Raw genomic sequence first — 20,183 nt, 5'->3', positions numbered from 1 at the left:
CCATGTCTCATTTATACTACATGTATACTCTATGTCGCACGTATACACTATGCCACGTATACATACCATGTCTCATTTATACTACATGTATACTCTATGTCGCACGTATACACTATGCCACATATACATACCATGTCTCATGTATACTACATGTATACTCTATGTCGCATGTATACACTATGCCACATATACATACCTGTCTCATTTATACTACATGTATACTCTATTTCGCACGTATACACTATGCCACATATACATACCATGTCTCATTTATACTACATGTATACTCTATGTCGCACGTATACACTATGCCACGTATACATACCATGTCTCATTTATACTACATGTATACTCTATGTCGCATGTATACACTATGCCACATATACATACCTGTCTCATTTATACTACATGTATACTCTATTTCGCACGTATACACTATGCCACATATACATACCATGTCTCATTTATACTACATGTATACTCTATGTCGCACGTATACACTATGCCACGTATACATACCATGTCTCATTTATACTACATGTATACTCTATGTCGCACGTATACACTATGCCACATATACATACCATGTCTCATTTATACTACATGTATACTCTATGTCGCACGTATACACTATGCCACGTATACATACCTGTCTCATTTATACTACATGTATACTCTATGTCGCACGTATACACTATGCCACATATACATACCATGTCTCATTTATACTACATGTATACTCTATGTCGCACGTATACACTATGCCACATGTACATACCATGTCTCATTTATACTACATGTATACTCTATGTCGCACGTATACACTATGCCACATATACATACCTGTCTCATTTATACTACATGTATACTCTATGTCGCACGTATACACTATGCCACATATACATACCATGTCTCATTTATAATACATGTATACTCTATGTCGCACGTATACACTATGCCACATATACATACCATGTCTCATTTATAATACATGTATACTCTATGTCGCACGTATACACTATGCCACATGTACATACCATGTCTCATTTATACTACATGTATACTCTATGTCGCACGTATACACTATGCCACATATACATACCATGGCTCATTTATACTACATGTATACTCTATGTCGCACGTATACACTTTGCCACATATACATACCATTTCTCATTTATACTACATGTACATGTATACTCCATGTCGCACGTATCCATTATGCCACATATACATACCATGTCTCATTTATACTACATGTATACTCTTTGTCGCACGTATACACTATGCCACGTATACATACCATGGCTCATTTATACTACTTGTATACTCTATGTCGCACGTATACACTATGCCACGTATACATACCATGTCTCATTTATACTTCATGTATACTCTATGTCGCACGTATACACTATGCCACGTATACATACCATGTCTCATTTATACTACATGTATACTCTATGTCGCACGTATACACTATGCCACATATACATACCATGTCTCATTTATACTACATGTATACTCTATGTCGCACGTATACACTATGCCACGTATACATACCATGTCTCATTTATACTACATGTATACTCTATGTCGCACGTATACACTATGCCACGTATACATACCATGTCTCATTTATACTACATGTATACTCTATGTCGCACGTATACACTATGCCACATATACATACCATGTCTCATTTATACTACATGTATACTCTATGTCGCACGTATACACTATGCCACATATACATACCATGTCTCATGTATACTACATGTATACTCTATGTCGCATGTATACACTATGCCACATATACATACCTGTCTCATTTATACTACATGTATACTCTATTTCGCACGTATACACTATGCCACATATACATACCATGTCTCATTTATACTACATGTATACTCTATGTCGCACGTATACACTATGCCACATATACATACCTGTCTCATTTATACTACATGTATACTCTATGTCGCACGTATACACTATGCCACATATACATACCATGTCTCATTTATACTACATGTATACTCTATTTCGCACGTATACACTATGCCACGTATACATACCATGTCTCATTTATACTACATGTATACTCTATGTCGCACGTATACACTATGCCACATATACATACCATGTCTCATTTTTACTACATGTATACTCCATGTCGCACGTATACACTATGCCACGTATACATACCATGTCTCATTTATACTACATGTATACTCTATGTCGCACGTATACACTATGCCACATATACATACCATGTCTTATTTATAATACATGTATACTCTATGTCGCACGTATACACTATGCCACATATACATACCATGTCTCATTTATACTACATGTATACTCTATGTCGCACGTATACACTATGCCACGTATACATACCATGTCTCATTTATACTACATGTATACTCTATGTCGCACGTATACACTATGCCACGTATACATACCATGTCTCATTTATACTACATGTATACTCTATGTCGCACGTATACACTATGCCACATATACATACCATGTCTCATTTATACTACATGTATACTCTATGTCGCACGTATACACTATGCCACGTATACATACCATGTCTCATTTATACTACATGTATACTCTATGTCGCACGTATACACTATGCCACATATACATACCATGTCTCATTTATACTACATGTATACTCTATGTCGCACGTATACACTATGCCACGTATACATACCATGTCTCATTTATACTACATGTATACTCTATGTCGCACGTATACACTATGCCACGTATACATACCATGTCTCATTTATACTACATGTATACTCAATGTCGCACGTATACACTATCCCAAATGTACACGTTATGTCAAATGTACACTTACATTACATTTTGTGCCACATATACCACACAACATCCAATATCCTACTCCCTATAGTCACTTCTACTTCTCAAGAAATACCAGCGATACATACACACAATCGGCGCGCATCTAAAAACTCACTGTATTATTGACATGTTTTACGTGACTTTTTGCACGTGCCTACCTGTTGCAAGTACTTGTACGTTGGAAATAGAGTTTTGCAGAATTGCAAACATCATGGTATTATATGATGTAGCTACATGATAAATCGCAGAGGACAATGAAGAACGAGGCGTGGTTTATTTGACATAACAAATGTCTTATCATGACGTAATTTCTGGAAATTCGAGCACACGCTCGAAACTTGATGACTTTCATTTTTTAGAGGGCGGGGAGTCATGACAAACGCAATGACCGAACGATCGCATTCACAAGTGGGCGGGATATATGGCAATTTGTATTGGGGGAAAAGGTACAGATACTCGCCGCGAGACTTGTGAGAATATTCAGGTCGGAAATACCAAACATATCCCCCCCCCCCCCCCACCCCACCCCCCCCCCCCCCACCCCCCCACCACCCGTTCATAAAATGGACTTGTCAGACATTGCCGAGATCAGATTGTATTCAAGGAATCATCGTTATTTAAATACGGGTAATTAAATTTTAAAGCGTACAAATGTTATTAACATCCTAATATCTCATATACGAAATTAATGACTCGTGGTCGTTGTTTATCCTAAAGAGCATCACTCACAAGCAAACCATTACGTGGAAGCAGCATCGTAATATTCATCTCCGCTGTCCTCTCACGATCTTGAACTTCGTGTGGCAGAGTAGCTTCCCTTGGACTAGGTCTCGCGTTTTCAGAAATTTCCTCATCATGTTAATCGATGCAAATCCCAAATATTGGTGCATGATAATTTGCGTCGCATAACAGTAGTTGCAACAACTTTCATAACATATAAGCCATCTGCAGGCTCGTAAGAAATCGCAGAGCCAACATGACATAACTTCTCTCGCCTACACGGAACCGAGTTCAAAATAATGATAACAGTTTTCCATTGAAGACATTTTTTATGCAAATTGTGTGAGTGGAGGGTGTACCGATAGGGCAGGACACATTTCAGTTATCAATTCACATAACTGTCACCGCTTTTTCTCCTTTTACGCCCAATGGAGTCGGATAATCGAGACTGGTTATTCCCTGGCGTTGAGGTTTTAAATGTACAATCTGAATCTTGTCTTTTTATCACTTGATTGTCTGGTTTGTTTACAGGCCGATCTATCCATCCATCCATCCATCCATCCATATCTCTCTCTCTCCCTCTCTCTAAGGGAATATGCGCGTACCCCGACGTGTTGATACAATTTAATTCTGTCGTAACATAACTGTAACAGAAGAAGGTCCATGTGGCATACATGTAGATAACTAAACAAGTCCCCGTTACACTTTGTTTTTATTACAAGTGTATCTAAGATGTATGTATGTATGTATGTATGTATGTATGTATGTATGTATGTATGTATGTATGTATGTTTGTATGTATGTATGTATGTATGTATGTATGTATGTATGTATGTATGTATGTATGTATGTATGTATGTATGTCTCTCTCTCTCTCTCTCTCTCTCTCTCTCTTTCTCTAAGGCATACCCCGACACGTGTTAGTATGACACAACAATTTAATTCTGTCGTAAAATAGCTAAAACAGAAGAGTGTCCATGTGGCATACATGTAGATAACAAAACAAGTTCTCGTTAGACTCATATTTCATCGGAATCGTTGAATGAGTGAGTGAGTATGGCTTTACGCCGCTTTTATCAATACTTCGATTCCGAAGAAATTGCACACTTTCACATGAACACGACGGGGTATGTGCATATCCCCTTCCCTCTCCAGACATGGCTACCACAAGCAGCATGTGCTCACCTGCTTGCAAACATTAGCATTATCCTTTTAGCCCGCAGGACAGCAAATAGTCATTACACAGTAGCTGCCTCCATCGTTACGTCACTGGCTATGACCAGATACCGAAACTGCACTTAGACCACACGCGCATTGCTCACAGGGGGTATTCACGGGGGATACAGCTGCAACCCATTACACGACACAGGGTACGTCTGCGGGGAGAGAGGTATTACTGAGAATGTACCTTGGCTTTGACAGTTCAATTTGATATTGTATTACTGAGGATACTCCTTTGTTTTGACAATTCAATATGATATTGTAATACTGAGAACACTCCAACGCTTAGACAGTTCGGTTTTATATTCCTGACATCATTGTTTGTTGTTTAATGCCGCACTCAGCAATATTACAGCAATATTATAATATGACGGCGGTCTGTAAATAATCGAATCTGGACCAGATAGTCCAGTGACTGACATCATGAGCATCGATCCACGCAATTGAGATACGATGACATGCATCAACCAAGTCAGCGAGCCTGACCACCCGATCCCGTTAATCGCCTCTTACGACAAGCATAGTCCCCTTTTACGGCAAGCATGGGTTGCTGACGACCTATTCTACACCGGATCTTCACGGGTCTCCTGGTATCAAATGTGCCTCTCACACGTATCCATTTACTGCTTGCTGTTCAGCGGATAAACCCACGAGAAGAGTCCGAAACCACCCCCATCCCACAACACAGTTCACATTCTGGTCCACACTGTTATTTGAACTCATTATCAGCGGTTGGTAGCTGAGGGTATATCGTTTGACATAAAAACAACTATCAACCAATTAAAAAAACAACTTACACCCAGAGACGTATTGATTACCGACAACTAAATGTAAAATACAGACACTTACTTCAATTCTAATGAAAAAATATTGGCGTGATACTTGTAACAAATGAAACCTGTTTATGGATAACAACTTCTTTGTCGTTTTTTACATTGTTTGGCGTCCATAATAAGTTTCATATCGCCATGTGATTCCAGCTTCTAAAACTCTATCAAAGACTTGCTTTGAAGTAGCAGAGGTATCGGGTTATGGCGAAAACGGCCCCTTATAATAAATGCATGTATTCAAACAAACAAAACGTTATAAACAAACGTAACCTTGAATAGAAACAAACACGCTGTACTCGGACTGTATTGTCTCGACTTTAACGATGCATGTGTTCAGCAAATCTGAGTTAAAGCATGTCCTAACATACGTTAGTATGCATATCCGTTGATGATATAAAAACGCGTGCTTAAATATTTTTGAATGAATTTTATAAGAATTGTGTTGCATTTAGAGGATAACTAGAATGTATATAAAGATTGTGTTCTTTCCACTTTTTATTTCCTGTTAAACCGGGACTTGTAAGAGGCACCCATATGTTTATTAAATAAACATGTTACACGAATAAACTTCTACTTTCCACTTTTGCAGAAAGTAAATAGAAATGTACCATGAATTGTTAAAATCCTGCATTCTGATTGGTCCACTGTTTACATTAGACTTGACTGATGACCGCATTACCCCCGAAAGAACACATTTGATCAGAAGTACTTAGCAAAGCCGCCTGGTTGGCAATTTCAAATACTGATCTTATTTCATTAATGTTGCTAATCTGCCTGCATGATTTTATGGCTCAAGTATTATGGTGCAAATTATTGTTTTGTTCATACATGCAGATTACAACCCATCTTTACCGATCCCTCAGTTCGCCCTTTCAATCTTCAGAAAATATAAAGCTTAACCAATGCAATATTACTATCACTAATCAGTTAAGCTATAATCAAAGACTTCGTGTTTGTTTTGTCATTACGTCATGGTAGTATGGAAAAGGACCAACTATGCTTTCAATGTGGAAGTTTCGATTTTACGTTCGAAACTTCTACATCGTAAACACAGTTGGTTTGTCTCCTAATTATATACAAATAACGGACACAGTTTTATCCACTATTTCAAATATTTTCACCGCATAATAAAGGTGAGAACAGGTACAGCTGATAGAAGGATTCAAAAAGTGCAATAAGTCTTCATTCACTTACCTGTTTTCCTTGTAATGTGGCGATACAATACACCGACTACCCGCAAGACAGACGCAGCGACAGGAACAACATCCAGCGTTGACTTCTTCTTGGCCCTTGTCAGTCGTTCTTACACCTCCCCCTACATCACCAATGAACGAACTAATGCACACGAAGACGCACACTATATTGACATTGAATGAAAATAAATAGTAACCGATGCAATAATACAATCGTGGATGAATGTTGGGTATTTATTTGCCAAACATATATTAATGATATTGATATTATTGAATGCTTTCCAAACATTAAAGTGGACGGTGGGTTTTTGAGAATTACGGAAATGTCACAAGTTTTGTTTCTTACAAATCAACGCTTTACATTATATATATCCTTGTGAACTATGTTTTTGACGAATATTAATCAGGAAAAGATAAAATGGCTCGGTAGAACACTCTAATACAGACAGATGAAATAGGAAGAGAATCTGCCAAGATGAAAATTCATAGATGCAATGAACATATTCATATCTTGCAGAACAGACCACTCAAAACGAATTTCTCAGGATGTGGAATCTGATACCCATCTGTGTCCAGCGCTGTTGGTATCCGCATAAAAAGATAAAATGGCTCGGTAGAACACTCTAATACAGACAGATGAAATAGGAAGAGAATCTGCCAAGATGAAAATTCATAGATGCAATGAACATATTCATATCTTGCAGAACAGACCACTCAAAACGAATTTCTCAGGATGTGGAATCTGATACCCATCTGTGTCCAGCGCTGTTGGTATCCGCATGATACCATTTTCGGTAAGAGGTAATGTCGTTGGTCTCACAATGGCACCGGACCAATCGCGTGCTTGCTTACATAATACATTAACCAAGCTCAGGGTATATAGACGGGTAGAATCTGTGAGGAGAACAGAACGGCTCTAATCGTAAGTCTTGCAACTCTTCTGTTCTGTGTTCATGGTGAAGTGAATATGATACATCTCAAGATTTCATTTAACCAATTACTTCCTTCTTCTTAAATCATTTTGTCTTTATGTGATTACGATGACGACCCACACTACTGACGTAACACATGTTTGATTTTGATTAATTTGGTGCCTCTTAAGAACATTCAGGAATTTCTTGATATTTAAAAAATATGTATGTTGTACAAAGTTGACATCTAAAAGTGAATATGTATTAAAATTGGATCTCTCGCTTCAGTTGCAGAGCTGATCGACAGTCATTCTTCTTACTTTCGGCGTATCTTCGTCTGCAATATCAACATGTCCTCCTACGATCCTACCGATCCTGAGATGCAGTATCTTGCTGTGGATCGCAAGAAGCTGCTAAAGGAGCAGAACCAGTCCTTTGACGCCAAAAAATCGTGCTGGGTCCCTGATGCAGAGCAAGGCTTTATTTCCGCAGAAATACAGAGCACAGCCGGGGACGACGTAACAGTTCTCCTAGTGGACTCCAAGCAGGTATGAAAAAATATCAGAAATTATTTTATCTCCAACACATGGAATTATGATGACCTATCACAAAACAAGCTCACATGCAAAGGGAGGGAACATTTAATGTGCAGTTATCTAAATATTGTATGCTTATGTTTATGAGACTTTGTAACTACGGAGGTAAATACTTTGAAACATGTGTTGTTGAAGGAAGTATTTTATATATGTGCAAATGTACAGGATGCCTATGCTTTACAGACGAAGACGTTTAAGAAGGATGACATCCAGTCGATGAACCCTCCTAAGTTCGAGAAGATCGAGGACATCGCCAACATGACCTTTCTCAACGAGGCCAGCGTTTTGCACAACCTAAGAGCTAGATACACATCTGGTTTGATCTATGTGAGTAAACCATGTATTGTGTACAGTTAGGAACGTTAACGATCATGCAGTGAAATAAATTGATCAAAGGTTAACCTTGACACTGTTTTTTATATTGCATTTATCTTCATCATCAGTTGAATCTCTATCGAAATATCGTTTCAATGTTGTCTACAAAATATATAAATATCTAAAAATTAAATAAGTGGACTAAGAACGAACACAGTTTTAATTGGCTAGCACTTTAAGCTCGTACCACGTATGAGTCTCATCAGGCCATACTGTTATTTGAACATTACATCAAACAGTTTCTTTGCTTCTATTCATATCTACATCAACCATAAACTAATACATGTAAATTAATTAACAATGAATATGAGATAATTGTATCCCCAAGACAAATAGCTCACCAATATTAACCGCATTGTTACAGACCTATTCTGGCCTGTTCTGTATTGCCATCAACCCCTACCGCCGTCTCCCCATCTACACCCCGTCCATCGTGGCCAAGTACAGAGGCAAGAGGAAGACCGAGATGCCTCCTCACTTGTTCTCCATCTCGGACAACGCCTACCAGTTCATGGTGCAAGGTAAATAACGCAGCACACTAAAGTAATACTCTTTATTCTCTTCAGGTAGTTGAACACCTATGTTAAAGATTATAGAAGTGCATTATTAGTTTCACTTTTCAAATATACGGGTGAGTGAGTGAGTGAGGTGGGTTTAACGCCGTTTTGAACAGTATATCAATTATTTCACGGCGTATCATCTTAGTGTGGTAGTAAATCCCACAATGATGCAAGCCTAGGAAGATATTTACCACTTTGGTGGAAACCACGTGCACAGGTATAGTGATGACTAACCTCTAAACATAATCGGGGCGAATCTGGGAATCGAATTGCTGCGCTTAGACGACGTGGACAACCTGCCCCGTCGGATATGTTAATTGACTTGAAATTTCTTTTATACCATCAACCATTCTACCATATAATTCTTTTCATTACAGATCGTGAAAACCAGTCCATGTTGATTACGTAAGTATATAACTAATAGTCGTGGTTCCCCCGTAAATAAAAAAACATGACAAGAAAACTTATCCATTCCGTTCTGGTTTTTCGGTGACCTCATGCAATCGTTTATACTGCAACCATTGCTATTTACTTACTCTCAGGCGAATTATGTATTTTGCTTTCTTAAGTGGCGAATCTGGCGCCGGAAAGACTGAGAACACCAAGAAGGTCATCGCCTACTTCGCCTTTGTCGCCGCCGCCTCCAAGGGAGAAGGGGAACAAGAGGAAAAGAAGGTGAAAAATGAATTTATTCTTATTGATAATTAATACTGAAAGAAACCGTTTCTGATGATGAAATGATGGCAAAAGCAAGCGTTATTCATAATCGTCATGTCTGATTCCAGGGTTCCCTCGAAGATCAGATCGTGCAGGCTAACCCTGTTCTTGAGGCCTACGGTAACGCCAAGACATCCCGTAACAACAACTCCTCGAGATTCGTAAGTGGCCGATTATTCCAAAAGGTTGTTTTTATTCAAATAGTCATGTAAATCCGAACATATTATACTTTCTTTTGAACACAAGACTTTGTATTTGGATCAGTTTTAACTTATTTATTCGCTCCTATACTAAGTGAGTGAGTGAGTTTGGTTTAACGCCGCTTTTATCAGTATTCCAGTTATATCGCGGCGTGTCAGCTTAATGTGGGAGGAAAGCCCGAAATGATGCAGGTCTTAGACGTTTACCAGTTCGGTGAAACCCACGAGCACGGGTATGGTGCTGACAAACCTAGAAACAAAATCGGGGCGAAACGGGATTCGAACCCACAATCATAGGTTTCTGGCATGCCCAAGGGACGCAACTCTGCACAGCGAATCGCGGCGCCTTAGACGACTGGGCCACCCGTGCCCCCTCCTATACTAAGACGCATAAATCTTGGGGTGACAATGATGAGCATGGGTATATATATATTGAACAATTCGTTTGTGATTGTGACGTACAAAGTTTTATTTTTATCTGTTTTAGGGTAAATTTGTCCGAATTCATTTTGCCTCCTCTGGAAAAATTGCTGGTGCTGACATTGAAACGTGTAAGTAATACAACTTTTAATCTGTATTCTAATCATACAATACTTATACTCGTACAATGGTTTACAGCTGATAATATGCGAAATATGCATTCAAAACATTCAAAAAATGGATCTTAATATATAAGTTTAAGGATTATTTGTGATACGTGGATATAGCAGAGATATACATAAATACATATATTTGCCACTTCTGATAAACAAATTACATATACGTTTATGTCTTTCAACAACAGACTTATTGGAGAAGTCCCGTGTCACCTACCAACAGTCTGTGGAGAGAAACTACCATATCTTCTACCAGATGCTTTGTGGAGCTGTGCCATCAGTTGCGGGTAAGTAGTAGGCAGAGGTTTGATAGCGAAATATCAAGGCTAACAAAGACGGCAGTTTGCCATTAACTTTATAACATAAAAAACAATATTATAAAATGCATACTGAAATCAATAATATCGCAGCTTTTAGCAGATGGTATATGTGTTTATCTCCTGTGAGTGAATGAATGTCACACCAAAGTCACAGCGGTCCATAAATAATCAAACCAGGGCTAGGTAAAACCATGGCATGAACAATGATCCATGACGTCAGGGTGCGAGAAATTAGTCGGCTCTCACAACAAACATTTGGTAAAGGGCTACTTTATTTGTTTTTACATCGAATTATCCTATGTGGTTCCAGAGACGATCCTGGCCAAACCCGACGCAGGTCTGTTCACCTTCATCAACCAGGGAGTCCTTACTGTCAACGGGATTGATGATGTGGAAGAAATGAAGATGACTGATGTAAGATCTAATTCATTTTGAAATAAGTTTGTAATCACATTAGATATCACTATTTCATGCACCATGCCTTGATTACACATTCCGTCATTTTACTTTCAATTTCTCAATGTTTGATTGTTCCAAATTCTTATGAGTATTCCCTACACTCACAAACCTATTGTCAATCTTGATATATAAATTGTTTCTTATTCCAGACTGCCTTTGATGTCCTGGGATTCACTCCGGATGAGAAAACTAGCGCCTACAAGTGCACTGGCTCTATTCTCCACATGGGTGAGATGCAGTTCAAGCAGAAGGGTGAACAGGCTGAACCAGAAGGAACTGCTGAGGCTGAGAAGGTTTCCCTCCTGTTGGGTGTCAACTGTGGAGACTTCCTGAAGGCTTTGTGTAAACCCAAGATCAAGGTGGCCATGGATTACGTCATTCAAGGACGAACCAAGGATCAGGTTGTCTATTCTATCAGTGCCCTGGCAAAGTCCCTGTATGATCGTGTGTTCAACTGGCTGGTCAAGAGAGTCAACCACTCCCTGGACACCAAGAAACCCAGGCAGTTCTTTATTGGTGTACTGGATATTGCGGGCTTCGAAATCTTTGATGTAAGCAATATAATTATATGTCAGTATTTATATATTTTACTTATTTACAAAAATGACCCCTGTGATATTTTATAACAGAAGATTACACACATTATTTCTATTACTCCAATTGTGGATGGCCAAGAAACAATTTGCATTATCGTTATAAAAGTAAACTTAATTCCAGTTCAACAGCTTCGAGCAGCTGTGCATCAACTACACAAACGAGCGCCTGCAGCAATTCTTCAACCACCACATGTTTGTGCTGGAGCAGGAAGAATACAAGAAAGAAGGCATTGAGTGGGAATTTATTGACTTTGGCATGGATTTGCAAGCCTGCATTGAGCTCATTGAAAAGGTAGGCATTGGCATCGTATAATAATGATAACATTTGTTCCTTTGCATACATCCAGTCAAAAGTTCTTTTGATATATTTATGACCTTTCAAAGTTAATTTTTCATAATAACTTTACACCCTTTGCCTACACTGTACACCCATGTATGATAGTTTGTGCATGTATTGCCTGTTTGTAGCCTCTTGGCATCCTGTCAATCTTGGAAGAAGAATGTATGTTCCCCAAAGCATCTGACAAGACCTTCAAGGACAAACTGACTCAGAATCACATGGGCAAATCTCCTAACTTCCTCAAGCCTAGCAAATCTATGAAGGGCGGCGCACATGGTGACTTCGCCCTGAAGCACTACGCTGGAACAGTTCCCTACAACATCGGAGGCTGGCTGGAGAAGAACAAGGACCCTGTCAATGAGACCATTGTGGATCTCCTAAAACAGTCTAAGGAGCCACTTGTCCAGTTGCTCTTCTCTCCACCTGCAGGGGGTTAGTTTTAATAGTAAAATTTAAAAAAAATATATCTGTATCTTGGCTTTTCTGGAACAATATTATGTAAACTGCAACTCGTTAACATGCACTATATATTATTACAGAAACATTTTCTGATCTTTCTAAAATATGAAAATGATTATTTCAGAAGCTGCTGAGGGCAGCGGTGGCAAGAAGAAAAAGAAGAGCTCTGCCTTCCAGACCATATCTGCTACACACAGGGTATGATTTAAACAGTAATGCCATTAACCTAGCAAAACAAAGTGAAATAATTTACAACCCATGCTCGGAATACAAAACAGTATTTATTCACTATTAACATAACGCCTTAAATCATGTAGTTTCAAGGATATGAGTGTGTATGTCAGCTAAGGCAAAATAACACCATTTTTATTTCTATTAGGAATCTCTGAACAAACTGATGAAGAATCTCTATTCAACACATCCCCATTTTGTGCGATGTATCATCCCCAACGAGACCAAGACACCAGGTATGGAAAGAAATGTTAACAGATAATTGATTTGCTGCCTCTGCATTTAGCTGTGATCAATTGGCCAACTACTCACAGAAGTTTATTAACGCATACGAATCTATTCCAGGTCTGATTGATGCTGGTCTTGTGCTCCACCAGCTTCAGTGTAACGGTGTACTTGAGGGTATTCGTATCTGCAGGAAAGGCTTTCCCAGCAGAATCATCTACTCTGAATTCAAACAGAGGTTTGTATTTAATATTACCTTATTTTTATAAGAGTAATTTCGATCGGAAGTAATAAAGTGCTGCTGTATTTGATACCATGTTTATGCAGAGTGATGAAATGGCACTACAATTACTGTTCAGGCTATGCTAGCACATGGCGAGATCCATATTTGTTCCTGAAGTTTCTTTATATATTTTCTTCTTCAGATACTCAATCCTGGCTCCCAATGCTATCCCTGAGGGATTTGTTGAGGCCAAGGTCGTTTCAGGCAAGATTCTGGAGGCTCTGGAGTTGGGTCAAGATGAATACCGTCTTGGCAACACAAAGGTGTTCTTCAAGGCGGGTGTTCTTGGTTACCTGGAAGAAATCCGTGATGAACGTCTATCTGTTATTGTGGCTTTGTTCCAAGCTCACATTCGTGGTTACCTGATGAGGAAATATCTCAAGAATCTTCATGACAAAAGGTAGGTGATAACATGAGGACCAACCTGCGACTATTCAATCTAACCCAAAGATACTTATTGTTTAGATATTGTCGTACTTATATGCAACATTTCGGAACACTATTGCCTGTTTCAGAGTTTCCCTGGAACTGATCCAGAAGAACATCCGTAAGTGGCTTGCCATGAGGAACTGGTGCTGGTGGAGATTCTACACCAAGGTTAAGCCACTCCTGAGTGTTGCTGCTGCTGAAGACGAGATGAAACAGAAGGAGGAAGCACTTGGTAAAACAAAGGGTGAACTTGAGAAAATCACGCAGAGGTGCAAGGAGCTTGAGGAACAGAGCGTAACCTTAACAGAGGCCAAGAACAACTTGTTCTTACAGGTTCAAACCCAGCAGGATACCATCGATGACTGTGAAGAGAGAATTGAGCAGCTCCTGAAACAAAAAGAAGAGACTGATGTCCAAATAAAGGAACTAAATGATAGTTTAGCCGAGGAAGAATCTAACAATGCCATGCTAACTGAAAAGCAAAAACAGATGGATACTGAAATCTGTGGTCTCAAGACAAACGTCGAATCTCTTGAAGGAACTGTATCAAAGGTGTGTGTTTTTGCTCTTCCAACTAGTATATAAATATTAAAATAATATAAATATAATATATATATTTTCAATATTTTATTTTACATTGATTTTTTCATCAGAATAAAAATAATAAACATTGTTTAAACTTTGTGGGGCAGGACATGCTTACCCTTTCGCGAACACCTGGTGTCATCACTGATTTTCAATGGTCTATTTACATAACTTTCACAACTAGTTTGCCGTTTACGCCAATTGGAATCTGTTTTGGTGGATTATCTAGACTGGTAATTTATTCTTTTGCATTGACAATTTATATTGACCATATCATTTTGTGATGTAATTCAGAACATTCATTAAATCTTTTGTTCAATAGTGTCAACATGACATCAAAACGAAGGATGGTCAAATCAGAACTCTCAATGACGAAATGGCCAAACTGGATGAAACGGTGGCCAAACTAACAAAGGGCAAGAAGGATGTTGAGGATCAGCTTGCCAAGACTAAGTCTAGTCTAGAAACTGAGGAGGACAAAAATGCCAATCTCAATAAACTGAGACAGAAGCTTGAAGGTGCTATTGTTGAGGTAGGACTCTTAAAATGTGACATTTGAAATAGATTAATAGCCTTCACGAAATACATATTAAGCTATGAATACTATAGCAAAGCACATATTATTAATCTAAATTAATTGTTTGAAGTTCCAGTTTAATTGAAATGATCATGAAATCAAAAACTGTTTGTTCAATATGGATCTGTAATTGGTAGCTGGAAGATATGCTTGACCACGAAAAGAAGGTTCATGCTGACGTTGAGAAGGTCAAGAGGAAGTTGGAACAGGATCTGAAGGCATCTAAGGACAACTGTGAAGATCTTGGTCACATGAAGACTGATCTTGAAGAGACTCTGAAGAAGTAAGTAAAGAAAGAAAGAGATATATATATATTTATATTTATAGGTTTTATTTCCCCGCCACATTTATCGTTCATTTTGGATAAGTTCCACTTTTTATTTGTGACATCTGTTAAAATCAATTTTTTTTGCCTTGTTTAGGAAGGAAAAAGCAATCTCTGTTTTTACTTCTGAATTTGAGGACTCTGAGGCTCATGGTATTCAACAACAGAAGAAAATCAAAGATCTACAGGTAAATGAGATAACCCACATCAGAAAAATTATGATCTATTAACTGTTATCAATTGCATTATTCTCTTAGTATGTACATTTACAGATACACAATGTTATCAAATGATAACGTCGTCCCTGTGCATATCAATTTTAAGGCACTCACTTTATGTTCTCACCAGAATAACCTTGAGGAATGCCAGGAGCAACTCGAATCTGAGCGACAGACAAGATCCAAGGTATGATGAATAACATATGGATTTATAGATTTTAAACATGGGTCTGCAGTGACCCAAACCAAACACTCTGTATGAATGGCTGTGTCTCAATATTTCACAAAACGCACAACCTGCCCCTTTTTGAAGGGCATGCATGACGTTTTCAATGCGACAGTGTGCTATTAATGTTATTACTGCACCCTTTAATCTTGATATACTTAATAATACAATGGTCTTATTCGCAATTGTGTCCTCTATAGCAACATTGTGATTCATGTCAAACAGAACAGTGTCTTGTATACATTTCCAAGTTATCAGCAAATGCCTCTAATGTTTAAGCTCGAAACTTATCTGGCTTGGTAAATCAGCATCTTATACAGTATATCAATCCATCTTAGTCATTTCATACTACCTGCATGTATCGTCACCAAGTCTTAGCGCCTCAAAATATGTCATACATAATGAGTATTGGTCATGTTAGAAAAAAAAGACTTAAGAATCTCAAACAGTATAAAAATAAACACATTTCAGGTGGAGAAGCAGAGAACCCAGTATGCAAACGAAATGGACAACATGTCTCAGCTCCTTGAAGAAACCAATAGCACAATTGCTTCACAGGTAAAAAAAACGCTGATATTCTTAATTTCAAAGACGTAGTGTTTTGTCTTCTTTCTTGTCAAATTTATGAAACATATAACGAGCTTTAACTCTGAATTCCGATAATGTTAAATATATGAGGTCATATGATTTACTTCATAAATTGTCTAACTAATAAACATGTTTCAACAGTCGGACGTCATCAAGAAGCGTGACATGGAGATACAAAAGCTGAAGCACGACATGGAGGAAGCATCTTCCCAGCATGAGGCGCAGGTTGCTAGCTTCCGTAAGAAGCAGAAGGACGCCATGACTGAGATGAATGATCAGATGGAACAGCTTCAGAAAGTCAAACAAAGGTAATGTAGCAATTTCAAAAATTGATTTGGTGATTTGATGGTCTGCTGATGTTGATAAACATGACTGATTTAATTTTGAGTCCACAACGGAGTACTTGGGTGGAAGAGTCATATATATTCAGATTTATTAGTAAAGGCCACTCTCCGCACATCCAGTACTGATTTTCTAATTTAAAATCTTGTAGTACATGCTTACCCATTTACTACACAGAGGTGATTACGAGGCAGTCTAGACACCAAAACATCAATCTTCAGTATAATATCAGCTTTCAGTGAAATATTTTAATATTACTTTCCAGGTTGGAGAAGGAGAAAAACCAACTGAAGGCTGATGTTGATGAACTCCACAATGAGGTGGAAAACGCCAAGAAAAACAAGGTATGTATGTGCACAAAAAAATAAAATATATAAAATTTAAATCTGTATATCATATACGTTTATTCCCTCTATTAATCTCTTTTCCAGGGCTGTTCCGGTGTGATGTCCAAGCAGATGCAAACCCAAATGACAGACCTCAATACCCAGGTTGAGGAAAGTGTCCAGCAGATCAGTGAGATGCAGATAGAGAAGAACAGACTGATGACAGAGTCAGCTGACCTTACCCGTCAGCTGGAAGAAGCTGAACACAGAATTGGGAAACTTAGCAAGGACAAATCATCTCTCAGTGTCCAGATAGAAGATATTAGACGTACCTCTGATGACGAGCAGAGAGTGAGTTTCTTAAATGACAATATGTTTGTTCTCAGGTCTTTCAAGTGTAAGCTAGCTTTACGACAAGACCTGGAAATACCCATACATATTTTCTCCGATTATATTGGCATCTAAATATTGTGGTGTTTTGTTAAGGGTAACACTATATACTATTTGTCTCATTAGGTGCGTCAGCGAATCCAGACTGAGATGAGGAACATGAACACTGACATGGTCAGTCTCAGAGAACAGCTTACGGAGGAGCAGGAGGCCCGAGCAGCTCTACAGCGCCAGTTGTCCAAGTCAAACCAGGAGATGCTAATGTGGAGATCCAAGTATGAGACTGAAGGGTCTGGTAGGGTCGAAGAGCTTGAAGAAGCAAGGTAAGCACACAAAGTAAAACAATTGCTTCAATTAACAGTTTTGATAAATTATCAGTATTTTAGTATGTCAACCTGTCGTCGTATAACTCGATTGTGAATAACATTATCAGTAAATGAATTATCATTATCAAACTTCACAGACGCAGAGTCCACGCCAAACTTACTGAAGCTGAACATGACCTGTCAACTGCTTATTCTAAGGCCAGTTCTCTTGAGATAAGCAAAGCCAAGATGGTAGGTTATATTGAAGTTAAATACCTTTGCATACATGGTTTGCATAAATGTTCTGCTTATTGAAACATAAATACCATCTATCCCGGTAAGAATTGGTCTTCAGCTTGTCATAAGAGGCAACTAACGGAGTCGGGGTATCAGGCTCGCTGACTTTGTTGATCCCAATTGCATAGATCGATGCTCATGATGTCAATATCTGGGTTGTCTAGTCAAGATTCGATTATTAAGACTGCCTTGGAATACTGCTCAGTGCGGCGTAAAACAGCAAACAAACAATGAAAGAATTGAATTTCTTACAACAATATTAGCACACGTTAATGTGACTGGCAATGTATCGCCAACTTCAAGAAACGTGCATTGTAGTATGGACTGATTTTATGTAAACAATATTCATGCATTCTTTAAGAGGAAATATTATGTATTCCAAGGTGAGAGATCTCGAGGATGAGCTTGAGAAGGAACAGATGCGCCTTGGCGAGTGCGTCAAGAACTGCCGTCAATACGAACGTCGTATGAAGGAGATGACCTACAAGGTGGATGAAGACAAGAAGACCATTGACAAACTGCAGGACATCATAGATAAGCAGAGCGGCCAGATGAAGATGTACAAATCCCAGGTGGCGGATGCTGTAAGTATCACGTGTTAAATGGAAACTACGCAATTGAACGATACCCACAGAAACAAATAATTTCCAAGCTTGGAAACGTGGTTGACAGCGTAACGTGGTAACACAACGACGTGGAACATTGCTCAGGATACTGATCACTAGATACTGATTGTCTGGTCGAGACTCGATTGTTTTGTATCTATGTCGTGTATTGCTGGGTGCGGCGTTATCCAACAAAAAAACACTTATTTTGGGGGAATGTGTGTGAGTGGGGGGTGCTAGCGATGCGTAGGACGCGCTTCACTTTTTCATGAACACCGATTGTCATCACCGATTTTCAGTGAACTATTCATATAATTTCTATCACTAGTTTGCCTTTTACGTCTAAAGGAATCTGTTTCGGCAGATAATCGACACTGGTATTATCTGGCGTTGACGTTTGAAATTCTGTCAAGCCATATTACATTCGTTCCACAGTTTCAACGCTTGGAATACTAACGATACAATGATACATTGTAAAAGTATTTTGCATTCTTCACTTACTTGTATTCTTTCTTTGAAGGAGGAAATGGCGACCATGAACATGAACAAATACCGCAAGGTGAAACAGGAGTTGGAGGATGCTGAGACCAGGGTCAACATGGCTGAAGAAACTATGGCAAGTTACAGTAGGAAGACTCGCCCCTACACCGTCTACTCCGACAACTCTTACTAGGTCATGGTTCCGGCTCAGATGATCAAAGATGATCCTTTGAGAATATCAATGTAATGCCCATCACGTTCTAAAGAAGATGCATGATTCACCAGGTTTTGAATGAGCAATGGTTTTCATGTATTGAGTGGTTTCCTCTGAAGACAATGATCTTTCCTTATCAAATATTCTTTCCTTATCGAATAGCCGTAATATATTCAAAGATATTTGTGTCATGAGTCAATCTGCTCTGCAACTGAGCGGCCTGTAATATATGAAATAAATATATTTATTGCTTCATTCTTCTTGTGATGTTGTTTGTGAGACAGCCCAGCCTTCATCAATCATTCATTATGATAACAATTTTAGTGGTTCGATCTACAGACCAGGGCCATGTTCCACAAAGCAATCGTAGTGCTGAGGTGATCGTAACTTCCACACTTTAACATAGACTTACGACAGTCGTAGCGCTACGGTCGCTTTGTGGAAGAGGAGGCAGATCTGATGCTGCATTCTAGCCACACGGACATGAACTGAGACAAGAATGAATTCGTGAACGAAGACGATAATATTATATCTATAAAGCAGCGCTACTCTATGTCA

The 20,183-nt window shown here is 38.7% G+C and overlaps 1 protein-coding gene across 1 annotated transcript; it reads left to right on the top strand.

The window, feature by feature from the left end:
* Window positions 1-8,059: 8,059 nt before the first annotated feature.
* Window positions 8,060-19,880, top strand: LOC124132133 (myosin heavy chain, striated muscle-like). Its single transcript, XM_046495827.2, has 29 exons — window positions 8,060-8,309; window positions 8,541-8,684; window positions 9,097-9,253; window positions 9,670-9,697; window positions 9,862-9,967; window positions 10,078-10,170; window positions 10,697-10,760; window positions 10,994-11,092; window positions 11,436-11,539; window positions 11,734-12,135; window positions 12,302-12,472; window positions 12,649-12,952; window positions 13,104-13,177; window positions 13,359-13,446; window positions 13,556-13,673; window positions 13,861-14,118; window positions 14,234-14,699; window positions 15,055-15,264; window positions 15,447-15,592; window positions 15,732-15,822; window positions 15,983-16,039; window positions 16,550-16,636; window positions 16,808-16,974; window positions 17,274-17,352; window positions 17,440-17,685; window positions 17,851-18,047; window positions 18,188-18,281; window positions 18,710-18,910; window positions 19,452-19,880. The coding sequence occupies exons 1-29, from the start codon at window positions 8,112-8,114 to the stop codon at window positions 19,602-19,604; spliced, it is 4,602 nt and encodes a 1,533-aa protein (XP_046351783.2). The 5' UTR covers window positions 8,060-8,111; the 3' UTR covers window positions 19,605-19,880.
* Window positions 19,881-20,183: the final 303 nt, after the last annotated feature.

The sequence above is a fragment of the Haliotis rufescens genome, unplaced genomic scaffold (genome assembly GCF_023055435.1).
Source record: "Haliotis rufescens isolate VD_foot unplaced genomic scaffold, xgHalRufe1.0.p SCAF_20, whole genome shotgun sequence".
NCBI classification, from domain to species: Eukaryota; Metazoa; Mollusca; class Gastropoda; order Lepetellida; family Haliotidae; genus Haliotis; species Haliotis rufescens.
This window is presented reverse-complemented; position numbering and strand designations above follow the sequence as displayed.